A 25,525-nucleotide genomic window follows, 5' to 3' on the forward strand; every position below is an offset into this window, starting at 1 on the left:
ATACTTAAACACGTATTATTCTCCGATTTAAAGGCAGTTTAAACTTTGTATACAAAAACTCATCTTATATACTTACCCACATATTTATACAGATTAGGACTTAAATCTGGAATCACCCATTACACTGGAAACAAGGCCTTATATGTTATTTAAGATATACTTAAACTTTTTTTTTATAACAATTGGATAATAGTTTTCTTCTTCTTCTTCTTCTAATTTGGATAAGGAAGATGAATGCACAAATTACAACCTCATACATAAAGTAGATTTTGTGGATTGCTTTTCATTTACACACCACAAAGTTATTATCAAATTTCTTCCATCCATAATCCATGAAAGAGTAGTTGAAATACTTTTGGGTTAAAACTATATTCATGATACATATTCCATTTGAAGTGGAAAACAAAAATAAAAAAAACAAAAATTGCTCAAATTGCTTACTGAAAAGAGGCATGTGATCAAACTGATCTTTCAAGGGGGCCTTAATTTGTTTGATTGTCAAATAAATAGGTGGTCACAAATAGAATCTTCAAAACCCCCAAAAAGTTTCTAGTGTATTTTTATGATTCCTTCGTATATATAAAATATGTAAAACTTATTCTTTGAATTGTAATTTTCACATAATTAGAAAGCTTGTTTTACATGCAAAATTCAAGAAAGGAGGGTTGGAATCAAGTAATTTATGTTTATGTTAACATTGTCAAGTAATTGCAATTTTGGAAAAATCATTTACGTATGTAGCACTAAATAGGCATCGATAATTTCTATCATATATATTTTAGGGAGAAAAGTTTCCCTGCCTATCTCCCTAGTGCCTTCCTTCAACCTTGGCACTAAATAAAGGAAGGGGTAGGGTTTGTCTAGGGATGGAAGGGAAAGGCTTTAATCCATTTTAGCTCATTATTAAATATAAATTTCGTATTTTTGACTCTCTTGAAAAATTAATAATTCAATATAAGTTATTTTAACATAAGGTTTTGAGTTTTGTCCCCTCAAATTTTTTTTAATATTATCCGAGCTCTAACAAAAGTTCCAGGCTTCATTGTTGAACCTAGAACCACGGGCATAGACAAGGAGTAGGTAGTGGCTTTGGCTCCTCAAAAATGATAAATCTGTCATTTAGTTCCTTCAAAATTTATTGAGTAACCCCTCCAAAAAAATTATGATTCATCTCTAGCCTAGAACTATCTCAACTGAATTTATGAAATTATAAGTTAGTATAACATTAAAATTGCATTTTACCCCTCTCCCTTCAAATATGATTCATCTCTAACCCTCCCTAAAACAATTTTCTAATTTCACCCCTCCCCCAAACAAATGTCAGCCGAAGATTTAATATAAAGTATTTTACCACTCTACCAATAATTCAATTCAATTTTGATGAAATCAAACCTAAGTCTAACATCACGTTTAGTTAGTGGGGAAATCTTGCAAATATATAAATGTACAGTGAAGCAATATCGTGTAGCTGACGTGCCGTCCCTTTCTGTATCAGTTTGTTTTAAATGTTCAGTGCTGTCAAATATATACACTAAAGATTTTTCTACGTATATTAATTTAATTTCAAGCTAAGTTTGAATCGAATTTAATAGGTATATCTAAACAAGGTCTATTAGGCACATATATATCTGATGATTCAATAACTTAGTCATCAACTTTCATGCAAATCTAACCAATCACCAGCCTTATCTCCATTCCAGATTAAAATATAGGATAAATTATTCTTAAAAATCACTCAACTATTAGTAAATTTACATTCTGATTACTCAACTTCAAAATATTACTAAATAGTAATTGAACTATATAAAAGTTCTTATTAAGTCACTGGACTGTTAAATTTGCTGTTGTATGGCCTATCTCTGTTCGCACTTCCTGCACCAATTGAAAGCTCTCCTTCCTCTTTTCTTCTACAATTCAATTTTTTTTTCATGAAATAGCTTTATTATTTGATCTTTGACATTGGTCGTCAGATCGACTTGTATCTAAGATATGTTCTTCTACTTATTAATGGGTACTAATCCATCATACTAATCGTTGAATCGTTGCCTGGAACTTGCTAGCCGGACTTTTTAAATAAAAACTTTCGGATAGTTTGATGACCATTTTGTAATTTTTTAAAGTTGAGTGATTAAAATATCAATTTACTAATAGTTTAGTGAACTTGGATGGAATTTATCCTAAAAGATATTATTAAGATGCTACTGCTTGGAAGATACCCTTAGTTCTAGGAACAGGTGAACCTTTTGACCGGCAGCCATTTTTGGTTTCCATTTTTGGCTGTGCGCCGCCTATAAACCAGCTTCTTGGAACATTGAAGATTAGGTTAAAATATAATTAGTATAGTAAGTGGAACATAGATTTGAACAGAGATTGTCATGTTATTAATAGATTTTGATATATGTTTTTTTTTAAATTTATATTTAGGATAAATATAATGTTGATTGAAGATGTATTCAAGTTGGTAAGGTGGTCGGTCAACTACACCAACTTTGAAGTTCATTTGAGCCTTAACCCAGGGCGGTTTTTATGGTGCTTGTCGTTGGTGTGTTTTTCAAACCAATGATCGGATTCATGTATCGATTAATTTAATTCGATTTTAATAATCTTATTTTAAACTCAAGATTAAATAATTAATCTTTTCTTTTAATAGGATGACAATGAAATGGGATGTTATGTCACATTTGTACGTGAATTTTGGTTATATTCATAATTACTACTAATTAGTACTCCTTTGCACCACTTCATTCCATTTATTTTATTAATAATTTTTTAATTTAATAATATATTTTTAAGTTTTTTATGAACATAATTTTGGTAATATATATAATTTTTTAATATTTAATATATAGTATATATAACATATTCACAATTTTATTATTATCTTTTAAAGTTTATGTTCGAGATTTATAGCTGTCGCTTCCAATAATGTTATTTCTAAAGTTTAAAACTGTATTATTTCTTTAAGAGTACAATATATCTTACCGCTCCATCTAACCCTTGTTAATTCACAAATATATTACTTTAGTACATATAATAAGAAAATAAAAATGATACATAGAATATTGTAAACGGTTAAAATAATAATTTTATTTTTATATAATTCCTACTACTACCCATAACTCTTAAATCCTTAAATTAGAAAATAATATGCACTTAAGTGTGCTGAAGCCCACATCTTCTTATTTATTGCAGCAACAACAGTTCTAACCAAATTAAGATTTAATCAGCGACAAGATAATATTTTTAAAAGTTGAACGAGATGGACCAAACATTTACCATAACTGTTCCATTTTTTCGAGTTTTTTTTATCATCCCTATCCTCAAGACAAAGCTTTACCCTTTTTAGTAGTGTTCATGTTTTCAGTATTTCTAATAAATAAAAATTTGTCAACTTTGTTCAATTAGAATAGGAAAAAACGAGTGGAGAGAAGAAAATGGTAGAAGAGGCAAACTTGCTTAAGCAAATGTCCTCTCGAGCCATTTCAAAATTTGCCTCATGAAAAATCGTAAATGTCCTTTCTTATAAAAAAAAATGTACCACGTGTATTTCATCATCATAAAATTATGGAATTTGTATGGCTGTAATTGGATGACGAAGGACAGAATGTTAAGCTTCGGTTTATGCCAAGAACAGAAAATACTATAGTTAAGGAGGCTAATTAAGAGAGGCACAATGGAGTTGTTTATATTTATTCATGATACGATCTTACAAAATGAATACAAAGCAAATCTATTTTTATTTTTTTCTGTTGAATACTGCAATTCAACTTTCTTATTGTAACAAAAAAAAATATTTATATTCAATGTAATGGTACTACATAAAATATTAAAGAATCGATGAAGATATGTTATTTGAAATAAAAATAAAGTGATTTGTATTAAAAAAAATTAGATAAGGTGTTATTATTTGATTCAGAATTATATAGGAATAATTTATCAAATATTAGGATAACAATTTCTTAAAGATAATTATAAAAAAATTAAGTCGAGAGTTTGAATCAATGGCTACAAATAATTAATTTTTTAAAAAACCATATCATTAATGGAATATTTCCAAGACCCAACTTTGGAGTAAATCTATTAACTTTAATATTACGTTCTGTTATTATGTTGTCGTATCTACTTTGAATACAAACAAAGGAAGAAGGAAATTGGCTCCAAATATTTGACAATTTCATAATTTAATTAATTCATGGTTTTGGTTTAATCGTGTTCCACCTATTGAAAAGCGTGAGACGTGAAGCTCGATAAAAGTTTAAGGTCTAATTTGGTTTTAGTCCTTTTACTATGCTAAATTTGAGATTCAATCCTTTACCCTCATACTTATTATTTTTATAATGTTGTTAGTTCGTCTAAATTAATCGTAACCGTTGCTATTAGGGGTAAACTATAAAAACAGTTAATTTTGTTTGCCTCAGATTATATTTTAGTCATTTATTTTTGAAATTTTATGTTTCAGTCACTTACGTTATCGTTTTGTTACGAAGTGATCATTTTACCGTTATCTCCCTAACGGCAGTCCAAATGTGTTTTAAATGTTCAGTTGCTGGGATGAAAATAAATTTTAATTTGAACTATCACATAGGACATCCAAATTGACATTTACGTAGGACTGCCGTTAGGGAAGTAACGGAGGTTAATGGTAGAGTAGCTACTTTGTAAGGAAATACAGATTAGCATGCAGAACATGATGGACTTCTTCTGGTGGAGAGTCACAAGGCTGCCTTCTCTATTGGCATGTACTTCCTAGTAGAGCTGCAACAATTTCCTTATCGAGCGAAGGACGACATTTCCATAATCTCATTCAAATTCTCCGAATCCAGTCAAGTGTATTCGATCTGTATTTCCTTATCAAGGCTATATGAAAAATCCAGCCAACCTGCATTCAACCTGTATTTCCTTATCAAGGCCAATAATAGATTTTATATGTGAATCCCCCCTCACCCCCACATCATCATTTTCATGGCGACAACTAATGGTATTATCAATTTGGACACCAAACTAAGTCAAATCTGAAATTTTAGCATAATAAAAGGACCAAAAAAGAATTAAACCAAAAACTCGAAGAGGATCAAACCACTCTATAAAAGGCTGTCGTGCCCCATAATGTTTCCCAACTTTCCATTACAAAACAAAAGGGTGTTTAATTCACATTACCATCCTCCAATTAAGAGATCATAAAGGAAAAAAGATTCTTAGTAATAGTAAATAGCCTACCCGGATTCTACCGAAATTAAAACCCACATTACAATCCACTTCACAATTCAATTTCAAGTCCGTCACCCTCTATATAAAGAGCCCCCCAAGGTTTCAGTTCTTCACCGCAGTAGCAAAACAGAGGCAGAAACGACCGGCAGAGAAATAAAAATGGGAGGCTGGGCAATCGCAGTGCATGGTGGTGCTGGTGTAGACCCAAATCTCCCTAATGAAAGGCAAGAGGAAGCTAAAAGACTCCTCAATCGTTGCCTTGATATTGGAATCTCTGCTCTTCGTTCTAACCTCTCCGCCATTGACGTCGTTGAACTTGTCGTACGTAAACTCTAACCGGGAAAAAATGGGTCAAAAATGGTTTTTTTTTTAATGATTAATATGGGTTTTGGTTTATATATATAGGTGAGGGAATTGGAAACGGATCCTTTGTTTAATTCCGGGCGTGGATCGGCACTTACGGAGAAAGGGACGGTGGAAATGGAAGCTAGTATTATGGATGGACCGAAGAGACGATGCGGTGCTGTTTCGGGTTTAACGACAGTGAAGAATCCGATATCTCTTGCTCGACTTGTTATGGATAAAACACCACATTCGTATTTGGGTTTTGCCGGCGCCGAAGAGTTTGCGAGGAAACAGGTTCGGGTTTTTTGTTGTTCCTTTGGCATCTTCGATTCTGGTTTGTCACGTGTTGAATAGATTTGTTACACACTTGCATGGCTTCTGACACGTGACTGTTGAGTTGATTTTGGTCACGTCAATTTTTCTTAATTTTTGATTTGGACTCAAAATTAAATTATAAATTTTTAAAGAGATTAAAGTATATTTTGAAAGGGTTTAAATTGAATTTTATTTTTATCTTTGAGAGCATTTTGATGATAAAACTAATATATAATTTTAAGATTTTTAAGAGATTAAATTGATAATTTGTGATTGATGTTATCTCTACCTTAAAAAGATAATGATTGAGGATGAGTTTGAATTGACAGTGAAATGTATTTAATTTATTTTTTATCTCATGTTATAATATTATTATAGTATTTAATTTTACTGTTATTATTATTTTTAAACTAATCGTAAATAAATGGGTCAAAAATGATTAATATGGGATTAAGTTTAAAAATTTATTCGATATTTGAGATATTTGATATTGAGAAATGTGTTTGGCTGTAATTGTAAATAAATGGGTCAAAAATGATTAATATGGGATTAAGTTTAAAAATTTATTCGATATTTGAGATATTTGATCTTGGAAATGTGTTTGGCTGTAACATCCAATATTGGAGGCTAAAATAAATTCAAATGAACTATTTACAAATAAATAAATTCGAGTAAAATTTGAATTTTAATTTACATAAGTATAAAATTAAATACGATCCGAAATCGACTTGACCCGGGCTATTAACATCTCTAATTATATGGGTAATTGAAACTTTTTGGCAGGGTGTGGAGTTGGTGGACAATGAATATTTCATTACAGAAGACAATGTGGGGATGCTTAAGTTAGCAAAAGAAGCAAACTCAATCCTGGTACATTTTGATTCCTCCATTAATTTTCCCTAAAAACATTGATTGGGCAACTCACATGGTCTTTCGTACCCCATACCTGACAATATTCATTTTTCCCACTTTTGTATCATTTGACCAGTTCGATTACCGTATCCCAACCCTCACCACCTGCGGTGGCAGCGCAGCCATGGAAAATCAATTACAAATGAACGGCTTACCAATCAGTCTCTACGCCCCAGAAACAGTAGGTTGCGTTGTAGTTGACAAACAAGGTCATTGCGCTGCCGCTACTTCCACCGGTGGATTAATGAACAAGATGACCGGAAGGATTGGTGACTCGCCGCTGATTGGTTCAGGGACTTATGCTTGTGACTTAGTGGCTGTTTCATGTACCGGTGAAGGTGAAGCCATTATACGAAGCACTTTGGCTAGGGAAGTAGCGGCGGTGATGGAATATAAAGGGTTGAATCTTCATGAAGCGGTGGATTATGTGATTAAAACTAGACTAGATGAAGGCAAAGCTGGTCTTATTGCCGTGTCAAAGAATGGGGAAGTGGCTTGTGGGTTTAATACTACTGGTATGTTTAGGGGTTGTGCTACTGAAGATGGGTTTATGGAAGTTGGTGTCTGGTAAATTTGTGTTTGGTTTAGATGCTGGGTTCATATTGAAGTGAAGCAATAAATGTAATAATTGCATGTTAAGATCTTGAATGTCTTCTAAGGTCTAAGGTCTAAGTTTCTACTATATCAATGAATCATGACAAGTTTGATGTTCTTTCAACGCTTTTGTCTTCACACTTTTTCTTTTTCTCATGTGACCTTTAAAGAAGCAATATATTTTTTAATGAAATTTAGCTTTAAAAAATGAATTTAAAAAAAATGAACACTTAAATGGAAGTAAATCTTAAAGAGAATCATTGCTTGAATGGAACTAAATCTTGAAGAGAATCTTGAATGGGACAGCCGAACATGTCTTCATTTTCAGGCTTCTGTCTATTATGGCCCAGGGAAAAGCACTCAAACTGCCCCTACGAAAAGACCCATCGCACCGATCACGATGATGATAAAGAGAATACAAATTCGCAACGAAGACAGACACATTATACTCCAAAGAAGGAATGCAAAATAGTTTGGGAACTCAAACCAAGAACATGGAGATAAAAATGAAAAACCCATGACCTAGTGAACCTTGTTATTATTATTTTTTAACATAAAAGGCATAGAGAATACACATATATGCATATATAGTTTTTCATTTGTTGCTGCCTGACATAGAGTCCTTGACAGCCTGAACAGCCTTAGTTGCTGCCTCAGCTGCACCAGCTAAAACACCACCTTTGTTGCCAGTATTGGGCCTATCATGAGTCAAATGGACCACTCCCACGTTCTCCACCTTGGGTTCTTTGTTTTCCCCCGGTGGTGATTGTATATCTATAGTATCCACCTTGGTTTCAATTGCTCCCTCTTCATTTACCCTTTCAGTTCCCTACATTTAACAGCCATGGAGTTAATAAAAATTGAAAGGAAGATATCAAAGAAGGTGATCTTTTTACCTTGGTGTTCATGTTGCAATAATCAAAGTATGTAAATTCTAGGTATTTGGTGGTACTACAACAAAGGTATAGGGATATTTATTGGTATTAATGGTAAGTTGGGTTTCAAATATTGGATTTGGTTGGCACTAGTGGCAAAGAGAGAGACTGAGTAGGGACACGTTTCATGTCTGGCATGTGGTGGCAGTACCAGCTTGCAATATTGCTGTGAGTGAGGCAAACACGTGCCTCTTGGATGCCTATTTGTTTCACCCTTTGGTGGCTGAAAGGACAGCTTCCAATTGCTTGATTCCAGTGACTCGGAAAAGATAAACTACAAATAGAGTTATTCAGCGTTTTGGTAATTCATTTTAAAAAATTATAAAATAAATTGTTTTTTTAAAGAATTAAACCCCTAAATTATTCAAAAAAAAATTATTCAAATTATTGTATTGTTAAAGTTTTTTTTTAAAAGTTCAATTAGTGAGTTTCAAGCTATAATTTAACGATAGTTATAATAGATAAGTACCCATTGATGAGCAGAAAAACACACCTTAGATCCAAATTGATATGATAGTTAGTATCAAAAATTAGAGAATAAAGTTGTTCGTATTCTAGTTCACAAATGCGTGACGTTTAAAGTAGAAAAATATACCTTAGATCCAAGCCGATCTAGCAGTCAATGATGGAAATCGGAGAAGAAAGTTGTTTGCTTTTGGTTCGTAAATGTGTGACGTTCAAAGCTATTTTATGAAAAAATTAAACTGTAGAAGAGAAATGAAATAAAGGCTTTTGATTGGTGCAAGCGGTGTGAATAGAGAATGTCATATAATAGTTATTTTAACAGCTTAGTGACTTAAATGAAAATTTTCAAATAATCCAGTATCTATTTTGTAACTTTTTAAAATTGAATGATCAAAACGTTAACTTAATAACAATTTAATAACCTTAAATATAATTTACCCTAAATGTAAATATGCATGTATCTTGATGAAGTAGAAAAATCCATGATATGATAAATGTGAGACATAAGATTAGCAGAAGTATTCCGTGTTTGTTTCATTGAAAACAGTGTCGAAAAATAATTTTTGAAAAAAAGGATTAATTTGTTTTGGAAAAGCTGATGTGTTTTAGTATTTGAATGATTCTTCATAGAATATTTTTTGTTGTTTACAAATTTTTCTGAAATAATTTTTAAAAAGTTATTCTTAATTGCAAAAAATTATAATAGCATTTCTTTTACAATAGAAATTTATTTTAAAATAAGATAATATTTTATAATAATTAATATTATATGCAAAATTAATGATAAACAATAGTTAATCAAAACCTAATTTAAATTATATATATATCACAACATTTATTATACTCATATTTATAAAAGGTATAATATATTAAGAATATTATTTAAATTTTAAAAATATTATTAAAATAAAATTGTAATATTAAATAATTTATTATATTATTAAATATATATGTTTATTGATATTCAACATTATAATATGTGATATTAATATATTAATATTTTTTTTAAAAATGATTTGCGCTTTTCATAAAAGTAAATTAAATCAATTTTAAACAAACACAAAAAAAGTACAAAAAAATAATTTATGTGAAACAAATGCACCCGTAATATCATTTACATGAAAGGGGATATTTGAATTATGTCAACTAAAACCTGACACTACATTATCCGAACAGTATTAGTAACAAAGATCTTATCATGATGGTGGTGTGGAATCAAGATCTCTTCAAATTCGTTTTACACCTTTTGAAGTTCATGGCTGTCAAAAACCCAGCATTATGTGTGACCATGTAGTTACAACTTTAGGAAGACAAACTCTTCCACAGCTGTAATTTCTCCTATTTTCTTTAATGCATCTCTACTAGGTTCCTCATCCAGACCAATTGTCATTACAGCTTGTTTCCCTGGTGCAATCCTACCGACACTCATGAAATTTACATTTACATTTTCTTCACTTAATATATTCCCCACTTTTCCAATGATCCCAGGTTGATCACTTTGCCTACAAAGTACAATACTTCCTTCAAGGCTTACATCAACACCAAAGGATCCAACTTTGGTCAAATGGGGTTTCCCATCTTTCACCCTTCCTTCAACTGTGATCTCACCCGAGTTTGAAATCGCACTAGCGAATTTAGATTCAACGTTGGCTATTCGAACCTGGATGAACTCGAGTGGTTTCTCGGGTGAACCGTCTAATACTATACGCTCTTCAGTTAGCCGAAGTCCTCTTTGTTTACCTATGAAGTCTGCATTCACTAAGTTGACAAAAACACTAGATATAGGCTCAATTAAACCCTTGGTGACCATAGCTCGGAGCAACCGAGTATCGAGATCATCTGGACCTCTAGCCGAGGCATAAGTCACCTTTACAAACTTCACACCACTTCCACCAGCAACCAATTGCACTGCCAATCTACCTAGCTTCTCAGTGAGTGCAACATATGGTGAAAGTTCTAACAGGACCTGTAATATTGGCACAAGAAAAGTTGAAATGCAACATATGATTCCCTAAAAATGACAAGGGTAAACTACACTAGGAGTTACCATTTCAATTTTTGTACTCAACTATAAAAAGTTACGAAATGATCACCTAATTATTCAATTTTTTCTTTTTTTTTTACCACCAGTAGTTAACGGTGGCAATTTTTAAAATTGGCATTATAGTAACTTTAACCCTTGACATTAAAAAATTATGCCAATTTAATCTTGGTTCTAAATATATTAACCCTCAGCATTTCCACAAGGTGTAATATGATCCTTTTTTTGCAGTTTTATTTTTCTCTGTAACAATGATGGTTAATTTAAAAGAATGAGAATAGATTAAAATATTATCTTAGATTTTAGGGTGTTTTCTTTTTTTATATTTTTAATCAAATTTAGTTGATAATTCTTTTTAGCTTTCTAAGTAAAAGGGTTACAAATAAAAGTAAAACTGCAAAAAAGATCAAACTACACAATGTGTAAATGTTGAGGGTTGGATTTTTAGAATCAAGACTAAATTGACACAATGTATAAATGTTAAAGTTTAAAGTTGTTATTAAGTCAATTTTAAAAGTTACCACCGTTAGCCAAGTGATGTCAATTTTGTAACTTTTCATAGTTAAGAGAACTAAAAAAATTTAATAATAATTAAGTGACCATTTTGTAACTTTTCTTAATTGAGTTACTAAAAGGAAATTTATTAATTGTTAGGTGAATACTAGTATAGTCTACTCAAAAGACAATTGCGAAATGGTACCTCAGCAGGAACCATTGGGGCATTTACAGCAGTGGCAGCAAGTTCCCCTTTCAAAGCCCCAACAACCGCTTCAGCAATTTCAAGGGCCACACCTTCCTGATCATAATATAAGGCAATAAAACCAATAGAAGGAAGAGGTAAAGAAAAGGGTAGAAGCCAATTTAGATAGTCAAGCAAGTGGTATAACTACCATGAAAGCTTTGTGCTAGTCGGATTGCATTTTGCTCTCTCTATTTATAAAATGGGTAAATTAGCAAACTGGTCTTATTGTTAAAAATTTCATCCAATACGTGTAGCTTATGCTAGTGTACAATGACCAATTTTTAATAGTAGAAATGAATGAAATTTTTAACAAAAAAAAAGAGCAATTTGTTTTTTCATCTAACGTTTAAAAACTAATTTGCCCATTTTTTGAGAGAAAGGACAAAATGTATCTCGACTTTAGTACAAGGGACTCCACCTCAAGCAAGTACCTGAGCCTCAGTGGTACTAGCACCAAGATGAGGAGTTACAGTCACATTTTCATGCCTCACTAACTTATTCTCTTGTGGAGGAGGTTCTTCAGTGAATACATCAAGTGCTGCCTGCAAAAAGAGCCAAACATTACCAACTCTCCAATTATGTAGTACTTACTTGAAAATGTACACATACCTGAGCAACAATCCCAGAATCTAAGGCTCGCAGTAAAGCTTCCTCATCGATAACACCACCACGGGCGACGTTGATGATACGAACCCCTTTCTTCACCCGAGAAAAAGCTTCATCATTGAACATTTTGGATGTAGCAAGGGTGAGAGGCATGTGCAAGGAGATGAAATCAGCAGTTGTTAATGCTTCTTCAAATGACACTAGCTCCACACCAATGGCACGAGCACGGTCTGCTGGTGCATAAGGATCATGTGCAATTACTTGCATTCCAAGTCCCTTAGCACGCCTAGCTACTTCAGAACCAACTTTCCCAAACCCCATTACAGCAAGTGTTTTCCCCACAAGAGATACCCCTACATACTTGTTTCTCTCCCATTTCCCTGTACAGTTTAAAACCATTGACAAAATTTGAACTTTCAAGTTTTAAGCTTCTTTGTGAAATACGAACAGCCGTACTAGTACAATAAACAAGTAACAATTTATAACTATAGAACAAATTCTAAATTTTAAAACACACACACACAAAAGAGCACACAAACTGTTTGAAGAAATGCCTGAATGAAATTAAATGAGCAACAGAACAAACCGGCTTTGACAGAAGCATCAGCCTGGGCAACATTCCTGGAAACAGCAGTAAGCAAAGCAATCCCATGTTCCGCAGCAGCAATAGTATTGGCTGTAGGCGCATTAACAACGAGGCACCCATGTTCCGTAGCAGCCGATATATCCACATTATCAATCCCAACACCAGCTCTGCCCACAACCTTTAGCCTACCCATAGCCGATTCAAACACTTCTCGGGTCACCTTGGTTCCACTCCTCACTATCAGAGCATCACAAAGTGAAATCTTGGTACAAAGCTCTTCGGGACTTAAGTTGTAAGAGCAGTCGACGTTGGCGAAAGTTTTGAGCAGTTGGATACCGGCGTCACCGAGCTTTTCAGACACGAGGACGGTGGGTTTTGCGCCCAAAGCGATGGCTAGGACTACGAGGGTTTTGGGTTTTTTGGGGCGGGGAAAGATGGCGCGAGAAGGAAGAGAAGAGCGCCATGAGAGAGAGAGAGTTGTGTTGAGGGAGATCGTCAGGTTCCATGAAGATATTACAGACATTGCTTATTGGCTCTCCCCTCGCTTTCTCTCTGTGTGTACCAGTGTTGTACTCACGATACGTTACTCCCTTTTCATATGGATAATTTTGAAAAGAAAAAAAAAAGAATTTTAGTTCGTTACTTCTGTTATCACATATGAATTCGGTTTAATTAAATAAATTTAATGATGTTTGAATAAGATAAAACCGGTTAAAATTATCAAATCGGTTGAATTAAGATAGTTAAACATGTCAAAAAAATTGGTTGAATTAAGTTTTACAAATATTTTTTAAAATTTTTAATAATTTTTTAATCGAATCAGTCAAACCAGCAAACTGTCAAATTGTTTTAGGTTTGCATTGATTTTTTGTTTATATTACTAGTTTCTAATCTCACAATGTGATGCATGTTATTTTGATTTTAAAATAAAACTCGTTAACTCAACTATCTCAAATTTTAGTGACTAAAATAAAAAATTTTAAATAATTAAATGATTATTTTATAATTTTTTAAAATTCCGTGACCAAAACATAATTTTATTAACATTTTAGTGACCTTAAAAGTAATTTACCCTATATTTTTAATGGTTTATTTTTTAAGGACTTTTAATGAAATGCCAATTACGTTTGTGAATTGAAAGATAGGGTTGGCTTCAAGTTGAGGGTCAGCCAAGCGTTTTTAGTCAAGTTATTTTAATTTCTTATCGTACAAGAGTTTAAATCATTTTAAATTCGAGTTAATTTCAGTTTGGATTATTCTGAGTTTTCTGTCGGGCCATTTCAAGTTTGGATCATTTTTGAATTTTTTTCATTTAAGTTGAACACTTTTGATTTGTGTCATTTTGGATTATCTTTTCGAATCATTTTTAAGTTTGAGTTAAGGAAATACGGGTTATCGTTGTTAAATCAGATTATTAAATTTATATCAAAACCGAATTTACTATCAATATATAATTTTTTTTAACGTGAGTGCATGGATTTATACAAAATTTGGGTTATTTTTTAAAGTTTTTTAATGTGAAATCAAATGTGTTTTTCTTTTGAAAAATTGAAACGAGGCAAGGAAAGAAAGATTTAACAAGTTGTGCCAAAATCCACATTTGATTCTTCCCTTGTAGTCAAGGATTTGTGTTGGATTGATTGGGACTTGCACCAAACAGTGAACTTATTCAACATGCATGCAAAATGGAGATTTGATCTTTTCTTCTTTAATTACTATTGTTAGTAGTAATTTGACAAAGTGATTTGATCAATGAAAATGGGAAAAGGAAAGGAGAAAAGCATAAGCCAATTTGAGACCAAGCTTGACCTCTGACATGGTGGTAAGGTGAAGATTATCTGCATTTAGAGGCAACCCCTTGGCATCCACACACTTTACATTCTTCATCTTTATCCCCATTTGAGCTTTTCTCACCATCTCTATATTTGTATTTGTACCTTCTCCGGAGGCAAGTGCAACCTAAAATTAACTTCAACCAATCAATAATCCGATTCATTCTGATTTTGGTCGCTCTACCATACTTAAATTGAAAGATATACATCGTTCTACTTTTATGATGTTATTTGTTAATCCAAATTTTTACCAACTTTGACTATTCTCATTAAATTATTTGCGCGGAATTTTTCTAAAAACAATTTACATGTCAATTGGACATCACGCTAGAACTTTAATGGAAATAGTTAATAGTTTTAGGGACAAATCTAGAAATTCATTTAGTGTAGTCGGAATTGAATTATAAAGTTCTAGAGAGAACAAAATATAATTTTATCATGTATTACCTTATGATTTCATCATTTTCATAAGGGATTAAATAAAAACCTTTTCATTTTTAGACCAAAGTGCAATTTTACCTATATAAACTTTTAATTTCATAGTATTAAAAAGCAAGTTTCCATTTTTGGGAGCCAAGACCCTATGCCCCTTGAATTCGCAGTTGTTAACAGTTTGAACTAACTAATAATAACAATATAAAAATAGAATGACCTAATTATGCTAAATTTAAGTATAGGGATTAAATCCCCGATTAACAGGGACCAAAATAAGAATTTGACTTTAAATCAAACATAAGTAAACAATTGAAGAGAGACAAAGACCAGGATAAAAGGTAGAGAGGGAAGATTAAGATCCAAACGCAAGTCCTCAATGAGCTTCACCATCTTCCCTTTATATGTCTCTGCATCATCTTTATTAAGTGTATCACTCTCACCTTGATACCACAATATGGCCCTTATGGTTCCACCACCATCCTTCAATGCCGCATTGGCTCGTTTCACCAATTGACCATACAAACGGCTTCCTTTTCCCCATTTGTTTATGGAAGTCCCACCAAGAGCACAAGGGACCAAGCCGATGATGCCGGTTCCGGACCTGTGTGATCGAATGATCTCATTAGCGAATGCCATCCCAGGTCCAACTCCACAAACCTTTCCTACATCAATGTCTACATGTAGAGGTTCCCTTGCTACTTCCCAATCAAGGTTCGCGGTGAAGCGGAGGATGGACCGCTTTGGTTTGCATTCCGGCGGGATGTTACCGTCCCATTTCCCTTGATTGACACCACCCCGGCCGGCCATGTTACTTTGTCCTGCTAGGATAAATATGTCCTTTGCGGTGTTATTTTGCCCTAAAACTAAAGTTGAACCGGCAACAAACAACATAGAGAACCATGTTATCAACTTGAACATGTTGGAGATGTTGTAAGTGCAGATACTGAAAAAAAAGAAGTAAAGCTTTGTTTGTTCTTTTATAGGAATAATAAATTTGATAGGATTTTTAACAATTAAAAAGACAGATATGATTTGCCTTATTTAGGCAAGGGATTTCAATAAGGGTATTTATTATTTTGACAAATTAAAATTGGAATTTTCTTTTTTTCTTTTGGAAATTTTAATCATGGGTGTAAAGGAAAAAGCATATTAAAGGGGCAATTAAATCACCATCAAACTTTAAAATTCACCATTGTAATATGCTTTAAATTCAGGGAATAATAATAAATTTACCAAAAAATAATAAATTTAACCCTTAGTATTTACATCTTTTTGTCTATTTAAATCTTTTTTCTTTTCAAGTTAAATTTGGCCCTTAGCTTCATTTGTTACCGAAGCAACAACAGTCAAATTCGTTTCATTCTGAATACTTATTTAATCTCCTTGATCAAATATTTAAGCTTTTGATATGCCTTAGTATCATTTTCGAGTCTTATATGGTTTTATTGCAACTTTTAAAATAGTCTAAAGAGAAATGGAGACTAGAGTGAAAGACTTTCAAATTTTAAGGGTGACATCGCGACATCGGGAGGTTCCTCCTTATGACCTCACAAACTGACTTATGTCGTCATGATGTGGTTCCTCCGTAATCGCGTCGAGAATTCTATTTCCCATGTTTTACCATATTTTAAGTTTTTAACATCCAAGTCTCTTTTCAAAGCTCAAAATTCAATCAATCCAACTCATTTCACATGGCAAATCATTCACATTTAAAGTATTTATAGTTTCAACTCCACATAATATAACATGATATTCAATCAGAAATAACAAAGCGTATAAAATTGACACGATTATCAAAGTTTTACAAATAAGTCTATTAGAGGATTCACACTTACAAATATAATTTATTTTTTCTACAGACCATGACTAATGTCAATATATATACCAATTAATTTATTAATTAGGACTTCGTCAAATCATTTTATGAGAATCACTTACTTATAAGTACCTTAAAAAAGCATTTGAATTTATTTTATGTATTTTCAAGTCCATTATTTACAACAATTCCTTAGTATTATCACTCTTCTATTATTTTGCCTCATCCTCCTCTCCATTTTACATCCTTAATATATTTTTTTATATATACATAAATCTTTTTCTCTTAATGTATCATGAGTATGTGTGACATTAATTAAGGGTTTTTTTTTTCTTTCTAATTACACAATACTCTTATCAAGCTGTCCATTTGACTGTCAGTCTACACGATTTGAAATTAGGCTCCACTTTTTATTCTTGAAACTAGAGTCAATAAAATTTTTACCATAAAAATTTTAGAATTTTTATTTATTCCAATTAATATAGTAAATTTTTTAAAATTTTCCCTATTCTTTTGCTTGGCAACTCTAACCATTTTTCACTAAAAATTAAATTTCTTTTAGTAAAAATTTCGTATCACATTACCGTTTATTTCCCTTGAAAATAAACCCATTAAGCTTTTAGGAATGTAAAATTCATCACCTAAATTTTTTTTGTACAATTTCTAATGATTTTTCAAAGTCAGAACAGGGAAACCCAAAATTAATCTGACCTTATCCCGCAAAAAATCATATATCTCATAATATAAAATTATTTTACTTAAATTGTTTCTTCTATGTAAAACTAGACTCAATAGATTTTAATTTCATACTTTAATTAACTCTAATTCAATTTATACAATTTTTGGTGAATTTCCAAAGTCAGACTATTGCTAATGTCTAAAACTGTTTTAGTGCAAAATGTTGATAACCAAGTTTATAACACTCTCCTTTCTTTTCTCTACAATATTTATCATCACTTTCTCTTATTTCCATTCATTAGCATATTAAGAACATAAAAATTTATATAAGAAAAATATACTTTAACATCATTTTCATGTTTTTTCAATAATGTCAAACTTAAAAATATATTGAAATCTTAATGTTCTTACCTTGTCCTATTGATTTCAAACTTTATCTTGATTTTCTCTCTCCTCCAACTTCTATTTTCTTGAATCCAACGTGATATTCTTGTTCTCCATAGTCTCCTGATCACTTTTCTCTCTTGGTGGTTATAAAAATTCCTTGAATTTCTAAGTGAAAATGGTGGATTTTTGGTGGAATGACCAAATTATAAAGAAAGCAAAGTTTTCTTCTTCTCTCCCCCTCACTCACGTTGGAAAGATAGGAGGATCCTCTTCCTTTTTCTTCTTCATCTTTCTCTCCTTTTATACTAGTTATTTATAATAAAATATTAATAAAATATCTCATTAAAATATTAATAAAGTAATATTTATCTAATTAAATAATTATAAAATATCATCAAAATATCTCTAACATCATCATTGCCTTCTAGATTTCTCTTTTAAAATATTAATAAAGTAATATTTATCTAATTAAATAATTATAAAATATCATCAAAATATCTCTAACATCATCATTGCCTTCTAGATTTCTCTTTCTTTCTAATTGATCATTTTTCCCTTTATGATATTTTAAAATTCCATCTTTGAATTATCACTTAATTTGGTAAAATTATAATTTAGTCCCTTATACTTTTTTCGCTTATTCATTTTGGTCCTTATTCATCCATTTTCCTTAATTTCTAGATCCTTCTTTCTTTAAGATATTTGCAGTATTGTCCTTTCACTTCAAATTTTTCCATATTTATACTTATACCACAAAACTTTTTGCATATTTATAATTTAGTCCCTTAATTTAATACATCATGTCTTGCTTCTTGATTTAACTTTCTTTTGATATCTTGCAACTTTCATTTTCTTTGATCTTATACCTTTTTTCGCTAAGATTTTATCCCACATTATTTACTACAAAGGGGGTTTTGAGGATGTTACAACCCTAATATTATAACAAGAGTTGGATTTGATTATCAATATTTCTAAAAGAGCCTAATTGATTTTTTCAATGAAAATATTGACTAAAATGTTAAAAATTTAAATTTGGCAGCCCACATGGCAATCCGCGTGTACTTCATATTATTATTTTTTATTTTTTATGAAATATATATTTTTTTAATTTTGAATTTTTTTATAATTTTTAAATTATTTATTAACATGACATATAAGACAAATAATATTATGTCAATATAAAGTGCATGTGGACTACCACGTAGGTTGTCACGCTAGCATCATTAAAAAATTATTGTTTTTGTCAACATTTTCATTAAAAAAATTAATTTGACCCTTTTTTAAAGGTTAATGGTTAAATTTAACTCAAAAAATAAGTAAGGGCCAAATTAGCAAAACATGTAAACACTGAGGGTCGTCTAGACTTAATCTTGAATGGATGTGAGTCGTTTCAAAGGTTGTCGGGACTTGATCTTGAAATTGGGTTTAATGAGATGATTGCTTGAGAGTTGAATTTAATTGGATTCAAGGGTGTTTGAGACTTGATTTTCAATCAATGATGTCCATTTTAAGAGTCGTCAAGACTTGATCTTGAAAACGAATTTGGAGAAAGTTCGGATCCAAGGGTCTTTGAGACTTATTTTGGATGGATAGTTTTGCTTCAAGAGTCCTTTAGACTTGATCTTGAATAACGAGTTCTATATTTTTTGTGTCGATGAAAGCAAATTTGGAAGAATTTTGATCCAATGGTTGTCTAGATTTGATACTTAATCTTGGATGAATTCAGATTCCTTTAACTATCATGGTGACTTGTATTTTAAACAAGTTTTGACCTCTTTTTTTAATTAAACAAGACTAGAAGGCAACTTTCTTCATAAACAAGTTTTGACCTTCTTTTTGCTATTAAACAAGATCAAAAAACGACATGATTGCTAGTTGTTAATGGATTATATCACAGTTGAATAATCTTTGAAGTTAATAAGAAACTGCCCATTTCATTGCCATCGATTGATAATATTCCAACAGACATACAAATCCCTTTTTATTTTTTGTATTTTTTATCCTCAATCAATACTTACCATGAAAAGAGAAGGGTCAAAGAAATTACAAAATGTAGACATCTGAAATTTGGAAGCAAATATTCTCATAAAACAATAAAGGAAAGGAAGTAGAAAATTAGGGTGTATCATTCAATACCCAAGGAAAGCATGACCCAACATTTGGCCCAGTGTGACTTGGGATGAAGTTGTGAGGTGCAACCCATCTGGTCCGAGTGGGAGACCCTTGGCGTCCACACATTTCACATATGCCATGTCTGTCTTTAACTGAGCTTCTCTCACTTCCTCCATATAAGCCCCTGGCCCTGAAGCTAATGCTACCTATCCACCACAACCACCCACTTTATAGCCTAGCTTGCAAGCTTTTACAAAATAAAAGCATAAATTTGGGTTTTTTTTTAAATATTATTCATTTTTATTATAGTTTCTTACTTTCTTTATTTTTCAAAATGATGTTGAATTTTGAGATTAACTTTTTTATATAAATTCCATCAAATAATTTGTTTTTTTATAAAATATGTGATAACGTGGCGTATACACTAAAGTATTTTCTGTATAATTGAATAATTTTTTTACACATTTAAAAAAATAAAGGAAAAATGTTATAATATTTATCTAACTATAAAAAAATTATTAATTTGGATATGTCATGTCATCACATATTTAAAAAGAGTATATTACGTCACCTTTTGGTACAAGTCGCCTTTTGGTACAATGACAATAAAATTATATTATAGGTATGAGAGCTTGAGTTTAATGTTTAAGTAGAGATGAGCAAAATTCGATTTGATTTAGAAAATAAAAAAAAGTCAAATTTTAAGTTAATCGAATCGAGTTATTCAAATTATTTGAGTAAACTCGAATAAGTAATTTGAGTTTCGAGTTCAAATCGAGTTAAATTTTACTATTCTAATAATTCGAATAACATATTGGTATAAATACACATTTAGTCCCTATCAAATTTGAAAATGAACAAATTAGTCTCTCTCCCGACAAAATTTTTTAAAAAATTCAAAATAATTTTTAAAATTTAAAATATTTATAAAAATTCCAAAATTTATATTTTTTAAATAAATTATAAAAATTTCAAAAATAAATTCTAAAAATATAAAAGAAAGTTAAAAAAATTTAAAAAATATTCTAGAATAATAATTTTGGGACCTAAAGAAGTTAATTAATTATTCAAGTTTATCATACTAAAGTATTATTATTATTATTATTATACTTTTAAAAGGTTTACAAATATATACGGTTTCAAATTTATGTGATCTAACATGAAATTAGTTATTGTAACAAGATTTTAATTAGACATATTTAATTTATTAATTTAATTCGAACAATTTCACTTGAATTTCATTTCACTCGAGTCGATTCAAAAAAATTTCAAATCAAATTAGAATGATAAAATAGGACTCGTCAACTCGAAAATTTTTCACTCGATTCGATCGAATGCTTATCTCTAATCCCAAACAACCTCATCCCTCTCTCCCAATTATAAGAAAGAAAAAAAAGTAAGTAAACTACACCAAATTATTTAATGGAATTAAAGGGAAAAAAAGTTATCCTCTTAACTAAAAATACATATTTTAAAAAATAAATAATTCAAAATAATTAAATTATAAAAAAGAAGATTAAATCCACAAAAAATCTAACTTTTCATAACTTGATCCATCAACTTTTTTTTTGTCCTCATTTGTCGCGAAATTTAGCAACTTTTTTTAATGAAGTCATTAAACTTGAATTCTATTAAAGTATAATGACGTAACATTTTGATATTGTACCACATCATCACTTGATAATTTTTTTTATAAAAATTATATAGAATATAAAAATACAAAAAAATATATTAAAAATTTTTAAGTGATGAAATAGTACATTTTCAAAATATCATATTACCGTAATTTAATAAAATCCAAATATAAAAGATAAATTAAGAAAATACTATAAATTTCAAAACTAACGTAGTTAAAAAAATTAAGAATAAAAATAAAAATAATGAAGAAATTCAAGAATTACATATTAGTTTATCCCAAATATAATTTAACCCGTAAATGTTGCTTGTTTGTGCCGCAAGTAAGAATAACTTCATAATTTTGGCCAACTTGTATTAAAATAAATTAATCTCCACCTACATGTGGAGATGTGATGCCTTAACTAATTGCATGTGCGCTCCAATTAGTTTAGTGATTATTTTATAATTTTTTAAAATTGAATGATTAAAATATAAATTTATTAATAGTTTAGTGACCTTGGATGTAATTTACCCGGTTAAAAAAATCAAATCAATGAAGAAATAAAACAGTAAAAAACAGATAGTACCTGGATTATTGGTAGCTTAGGTGTTTTCAGATCAAAACGTAAATCATTGAAAAACCTCTTCAATTTATCTTTATACAATTCTGCGTCCTGTTGATTTTCTGTATCACTTTCCCCTTGATACCAAAGCATAGCTCTATACACTCTACTTTGCATTGCAAATTGAGACCTTTTCACCAATTGCTCATACAAAAACTCTCCTTTCTGCCATTGGCTTATATTTGTCCCTCCGATGGCACAAGGCACCAACCCTATCACCCCAAAGTTAGGGTCCTTGTTCAACACAGTGTTGGCAAATGGCATTCCAGGTCCAGCCCCTTTTGTCTTGTTGTAATCAATGTCTGCATGGAGTGGTTCATGGGCTTCAACCCATGTTAGGTTTGCGGTTAGCCTGAGGATCGAAGGGTTTGGCTGGCATTCAGGCGGAACTATGCCGTCCCAAGTTAGTGTCTCGGTTATGGTGTCGTTGAACACTCCTCCACGACCGGCCATGTTGCTTTGCCCGGCTAAGATGATTATGTTTATTTTTGGATGTGGGTGTTTACATTGGATTGGTGAGGCGTGAGCCAGAAGAGCCAAGAGAATGAAGGAAAGCATCGAGGGAAAGGACTTCAGTGCCGACGTATTGACTCAAAAGGAGGATTTGAAGTTTCAGTCTTTTCAATCTGTTAAATCTCCGAGGAATTTGAACTATGTTGAAAGCAAAGATGCTTGGTTTTTATATGGCTTTTTATGTTGACTTTCTTGTCTTTTGTTCTTATATTCAATGTGATTATTTTTAGGTAAATGTGTCATTGAGTCCCTTGTACTCAATGTCATATTAAATTTTACTTTTTTTTATTCAAATAATTGGCAAATTGGTATTTATATGTTAGATTAAAAAGTAAATTAATCATTCCATTAAAAATTTCATCAATTTTATTTTTAAAAGTTGGTCCATGTACATCAGCATGAGCTATACGTGGCACAACATGTATAACCATATGGTTATTTCGTCAGCCACGTCAATTTTTAGCAGTGAAAATGAATGAAAATTTTTAACAGAAATGACAAATTTGCTCTTAAATATAACTTAATTTACCTATTTTCTAAGTAAATAGGACAAAATACAATCTAACTCTTAATAAAAGGCCTCCATGATACTTTTACCTTATTTTCATTTTTCATTTTTTTGTAATTTAAAAATGTAACCATATTTCATCCAATATATGTATTTCTAAATAATAAGTCTAATTCTATACTTTTTCTCTCTATTTTACGAAAATTAATCTTTATTAAAATTTTGTCTTTATGTATTTTATAAACTAAGAAGTTAGTATAGTTGTTGGTGAACAAATGAACTTGAAACACTTATTTTTGCTAGTTTGTTGCTAGGGGAGTACCTAATTCATTTAAAATAAACTTAACCAACTCATTCAGTTAAGTCAATTTTGATTAATTTAGTTTTGGTCTTGGTTACAATAGTTTTGTCAATCGATTATCGATTATTTAACTTTTTAAATGAATCGACCGATTTAATCGACTTATTATTTATTATTTTTAAATTATTTTAAATAAATTTATAATATAATATGTATAATATATAATTAAAAAAATGTACCGGTTAACGATGGTCACTAAACTAACTATAATTACAACAAAGGCAAGCGCACCTATCAAACAATAGTATAGCTATGGTGAGTAAGGAATATTGTATCCACGAGGACTAAAAGTACTAGTAATTACCCTTTTTTCTATTATTTAGCCGATAAATTGAAGTTATTATTTTTAATCTAAAATTACTAATCTAATTTAACTACGAACACAACAGAGAATGAAATGGGAAAATAATCGAAAACAACCAATGAGAAAGACAATACCCAAGAAAGAATCCACTTAGACTTCACCTATTATTATGAATCTGAATTAAACGATTTATTCTGTAACACCCCTATACCCGGTTCGATCCAAGGAACCTGATATTGGAATATTACATTTGGTGCCAAAGTATTTTGGCTAATCACTAATATATTCGAATATTTAAAAAAAATTAAGTTTTCATAAATTATATTTTTGTCCCTACTACTTAGAACACACTTGATCTTCCTAAGTACATGCCTTTCTATTCAAAATTTTGAAACATACCCTCTTGGCACTTGGAGATGTGATGAGATGGATGCTCACAACCTTAATTACAACTCTTCAAAATTACTGTACTTAATCTGCGCAAGGGAAACAAAATCGTATGCTGAGTAAAACTCAGTGGTATTTCTATAATCCGAATATTTAAAGACTTGATAATATAATAAGCACAATTAAATTATAAGGACATATTAATGTCTAGTATTATGACTATCATTTTTTTTATTAAACAATATCCTATTCACACAATTGCTATATTAATGGTTATTCACATGTCAAACCATATTTATTTGTACAATGGCATTAGTCATGCAATACTCAATTCATGAATACATCATTATATACCATACTCAATTTTTATCACTTGCTATATAATAGCTTTCCATAATTTGTTCACATATCATTTAAACAGTGACATTATCCATTCCATATTCAATTCATGAGTATTTAACTCATGTATTCCATGTATTTACAACATATTTCACATTCTATTTTCAATTCACTATATCAATTTCATTTCTCATACCATGCAATTTAAATATCAATTATAAAACTTTATTATATGTTTACCCCTATTAACACGACTCGGACGGATACACGGATCCAACCAAAACACACCAGTTCGGCACTCAATGTCTCATCGGATAATTCAAAGTAATAATTTGACATCTAGTGTCTCATCAGCTAAACCGAAGTAATTTGGCACCCTGTGCCTCATCGAATTAATCCAAAGTAATAAATTGACACCCAGTGTCTCATCGACTCAAAGTCGAAGAAATTCCTGAACTCTTCCAATCCTATGGCATGCCATCTATATCCGACTCAGCCCGATACAGTTAATAGGGTTCCAATTCACTTTTCAAATACAACCAATATTCATTTCAATTCAAATAATCAATATAATCAATATATATATACCAATTCAATCAATATAAATTCAATAAATTCATCACATATTAAATCAATCCATTTCAATTGCAAAACACAATAATTGTCACCTCAACACTTACCATATACATTACATTAAAAATACAACAATAAATAACTAGTTTCGGATTATAGAAATACAAACTAGAAATTTTGAGCTATTCGACGTCGACTTTACCTTTTCCCTTTTTAGTCCATGATTCCGATACGACATTAGCTACGGAATTAAAACAATTAAAATTCATCAATACAACACAGTTCAATTTC

General features: G+C 30.9%; 5 protein-coding genes across 5 annotated transcripts; 1 reads left to right on the forward strand and 4 right to left on the reverse strand.

The window, feature by feature from the left end:
- Positions 1 to 5,119: 5,119 nt before the first annotated feature.
- Positions 5,120 to 7,498, forward strand: LOC107930584 (probable isoaspartyl peptidase/L-asparaginase 2). The gene is made up of 4 exons (XM_016862250.2): positions 5,120 to 5,529; positions 5,614 to 5,847; positions 6,652 to 6,738; positions 6,857 to 7,498. The coding sequence occupies exons 1-4, from the start codon at positions 5,368 to 5,370 to the stop codon at positions 7,349 to 7,351; spliced, it is 978 nt and encodes a 325-aa protein (XP_016717739.2). The 5' UTR covers positions 5,120 to 5,367; the 3' UTR covers positions 7,352 to 7,498.
- A 377-nt stretch (positions 7,499 to 7,875) lies between these two features.
- On the reverse strand, positions 7,876 to 8,478 carry LOC107930585 (uncharacterized). Its single transcript, XM_016862251.2, has 2 exons — positions 8,271 to 8,478; positions 7,876 to 8,203 (listed from the first exon to the last, which is right to left on the reverse strand). The coding sequence occupies exons 1-2, from the start codon at positions 8,280 to 8,282 to the stop codon at positions 7,970 to 7,972; spliced, it is 246 nt and encodes an 81-aa protein (XP_016717740.2). The 5' UTR covers positions 8,283 to 8,478; the 3' UTR covers positions 7,876 to 7,969.
- Positions 8,479 to 9,843: 1,365 nt separating this feature from the next.
- LOC121218179 (D-3-phosphoglycerate dehydrogenase 3, chloroplastic) lies at positions 9,844 to 13,390 on the reverse strand. The gene is made up of 5 exons (XM_041094967.1): positions 12,750 to 13,390; positions 12,167 to 12,543; positions 11,989 to 12,099; positions 11,516 to 11,611; positions 9,844 to 10,740 (listed from the first exon to the last, which is right to left on the reverse strand). Exons 1-5 carry the CDS (start codon positions 13,270 to 13,272, stop codon positions 10,069 to 10,071), a joined length of 1,779 nt encoding a protein of 592 aa, XP_040950901.1. The 5' UTR covers positions 13,273 to 13,390; the 3' UTR covers positions 9,844 to 10,068.
- Positions 13,391 to 14,498: 1,108 nt separating this feature from the next.
- Positions 14,499 to 16,274, reverse strand: LOC121218717 (probable carbohydrate esterase At4g34215). Its single transcript, XM_041096405.1, has 2 exons — positions 15,344 to 16,274; positions 14,499 to 14,708 (listed from the first exon to the last, which is right to left on the reverse strand). Exons 1-2 carry the CDS (start codon positions 15,932 to 15,934, stop codon positions 14,499 to 14,501), a joined length of 801 nt encoding a protein of 266 aa, XP_040952339.1. The 5' UTR covers positions 15,935 to 16,274.
- A 3,537-nt stretch (positions 16,275 to 19,811) lies between these two features.
- Positions 19,812 to 22,905, reverse strand: LOC121218180 (probable carbohydrate esterase At4g34215). The gene is made up of 2 exons (XM_041094968.1): positions 22,214 to 22,905; positions 19,812 to 20,215 (listed from the first exon to the last, which is right to left on the reverse strand). Exons 1-2 carry the CDS (start codon positions 22,805 to 22,807, stop codon positions 20,027 to 20,029), a joined length of 783 nt encoding a protein of 260 aa, XP_040950902.1. The 5' UTR covers positions 22,808 to 22,905; the 3' UTR covers positions 19,812 to 20,026.
- Between the last annotated feature and the right edge of the window lie 2,620 nt (positions 22,906 to 25,525).

This window comes from Gossypium hirsutum, chromosome D06, assembly GCF_007990345.1.
Source record: "Gossypium hirsutum isolate 1008001.06 chromosome D06, Gossypium_hirsutum_v2.1, whole genome shotgun sequence".
Classification (NCBI taxonomy): Eukaryota; Viridiplantae; Streptophyta; class Magnoliopsida; order Malvales; family Malvaceae; genus Gossypium; species Gossypium hirsutum.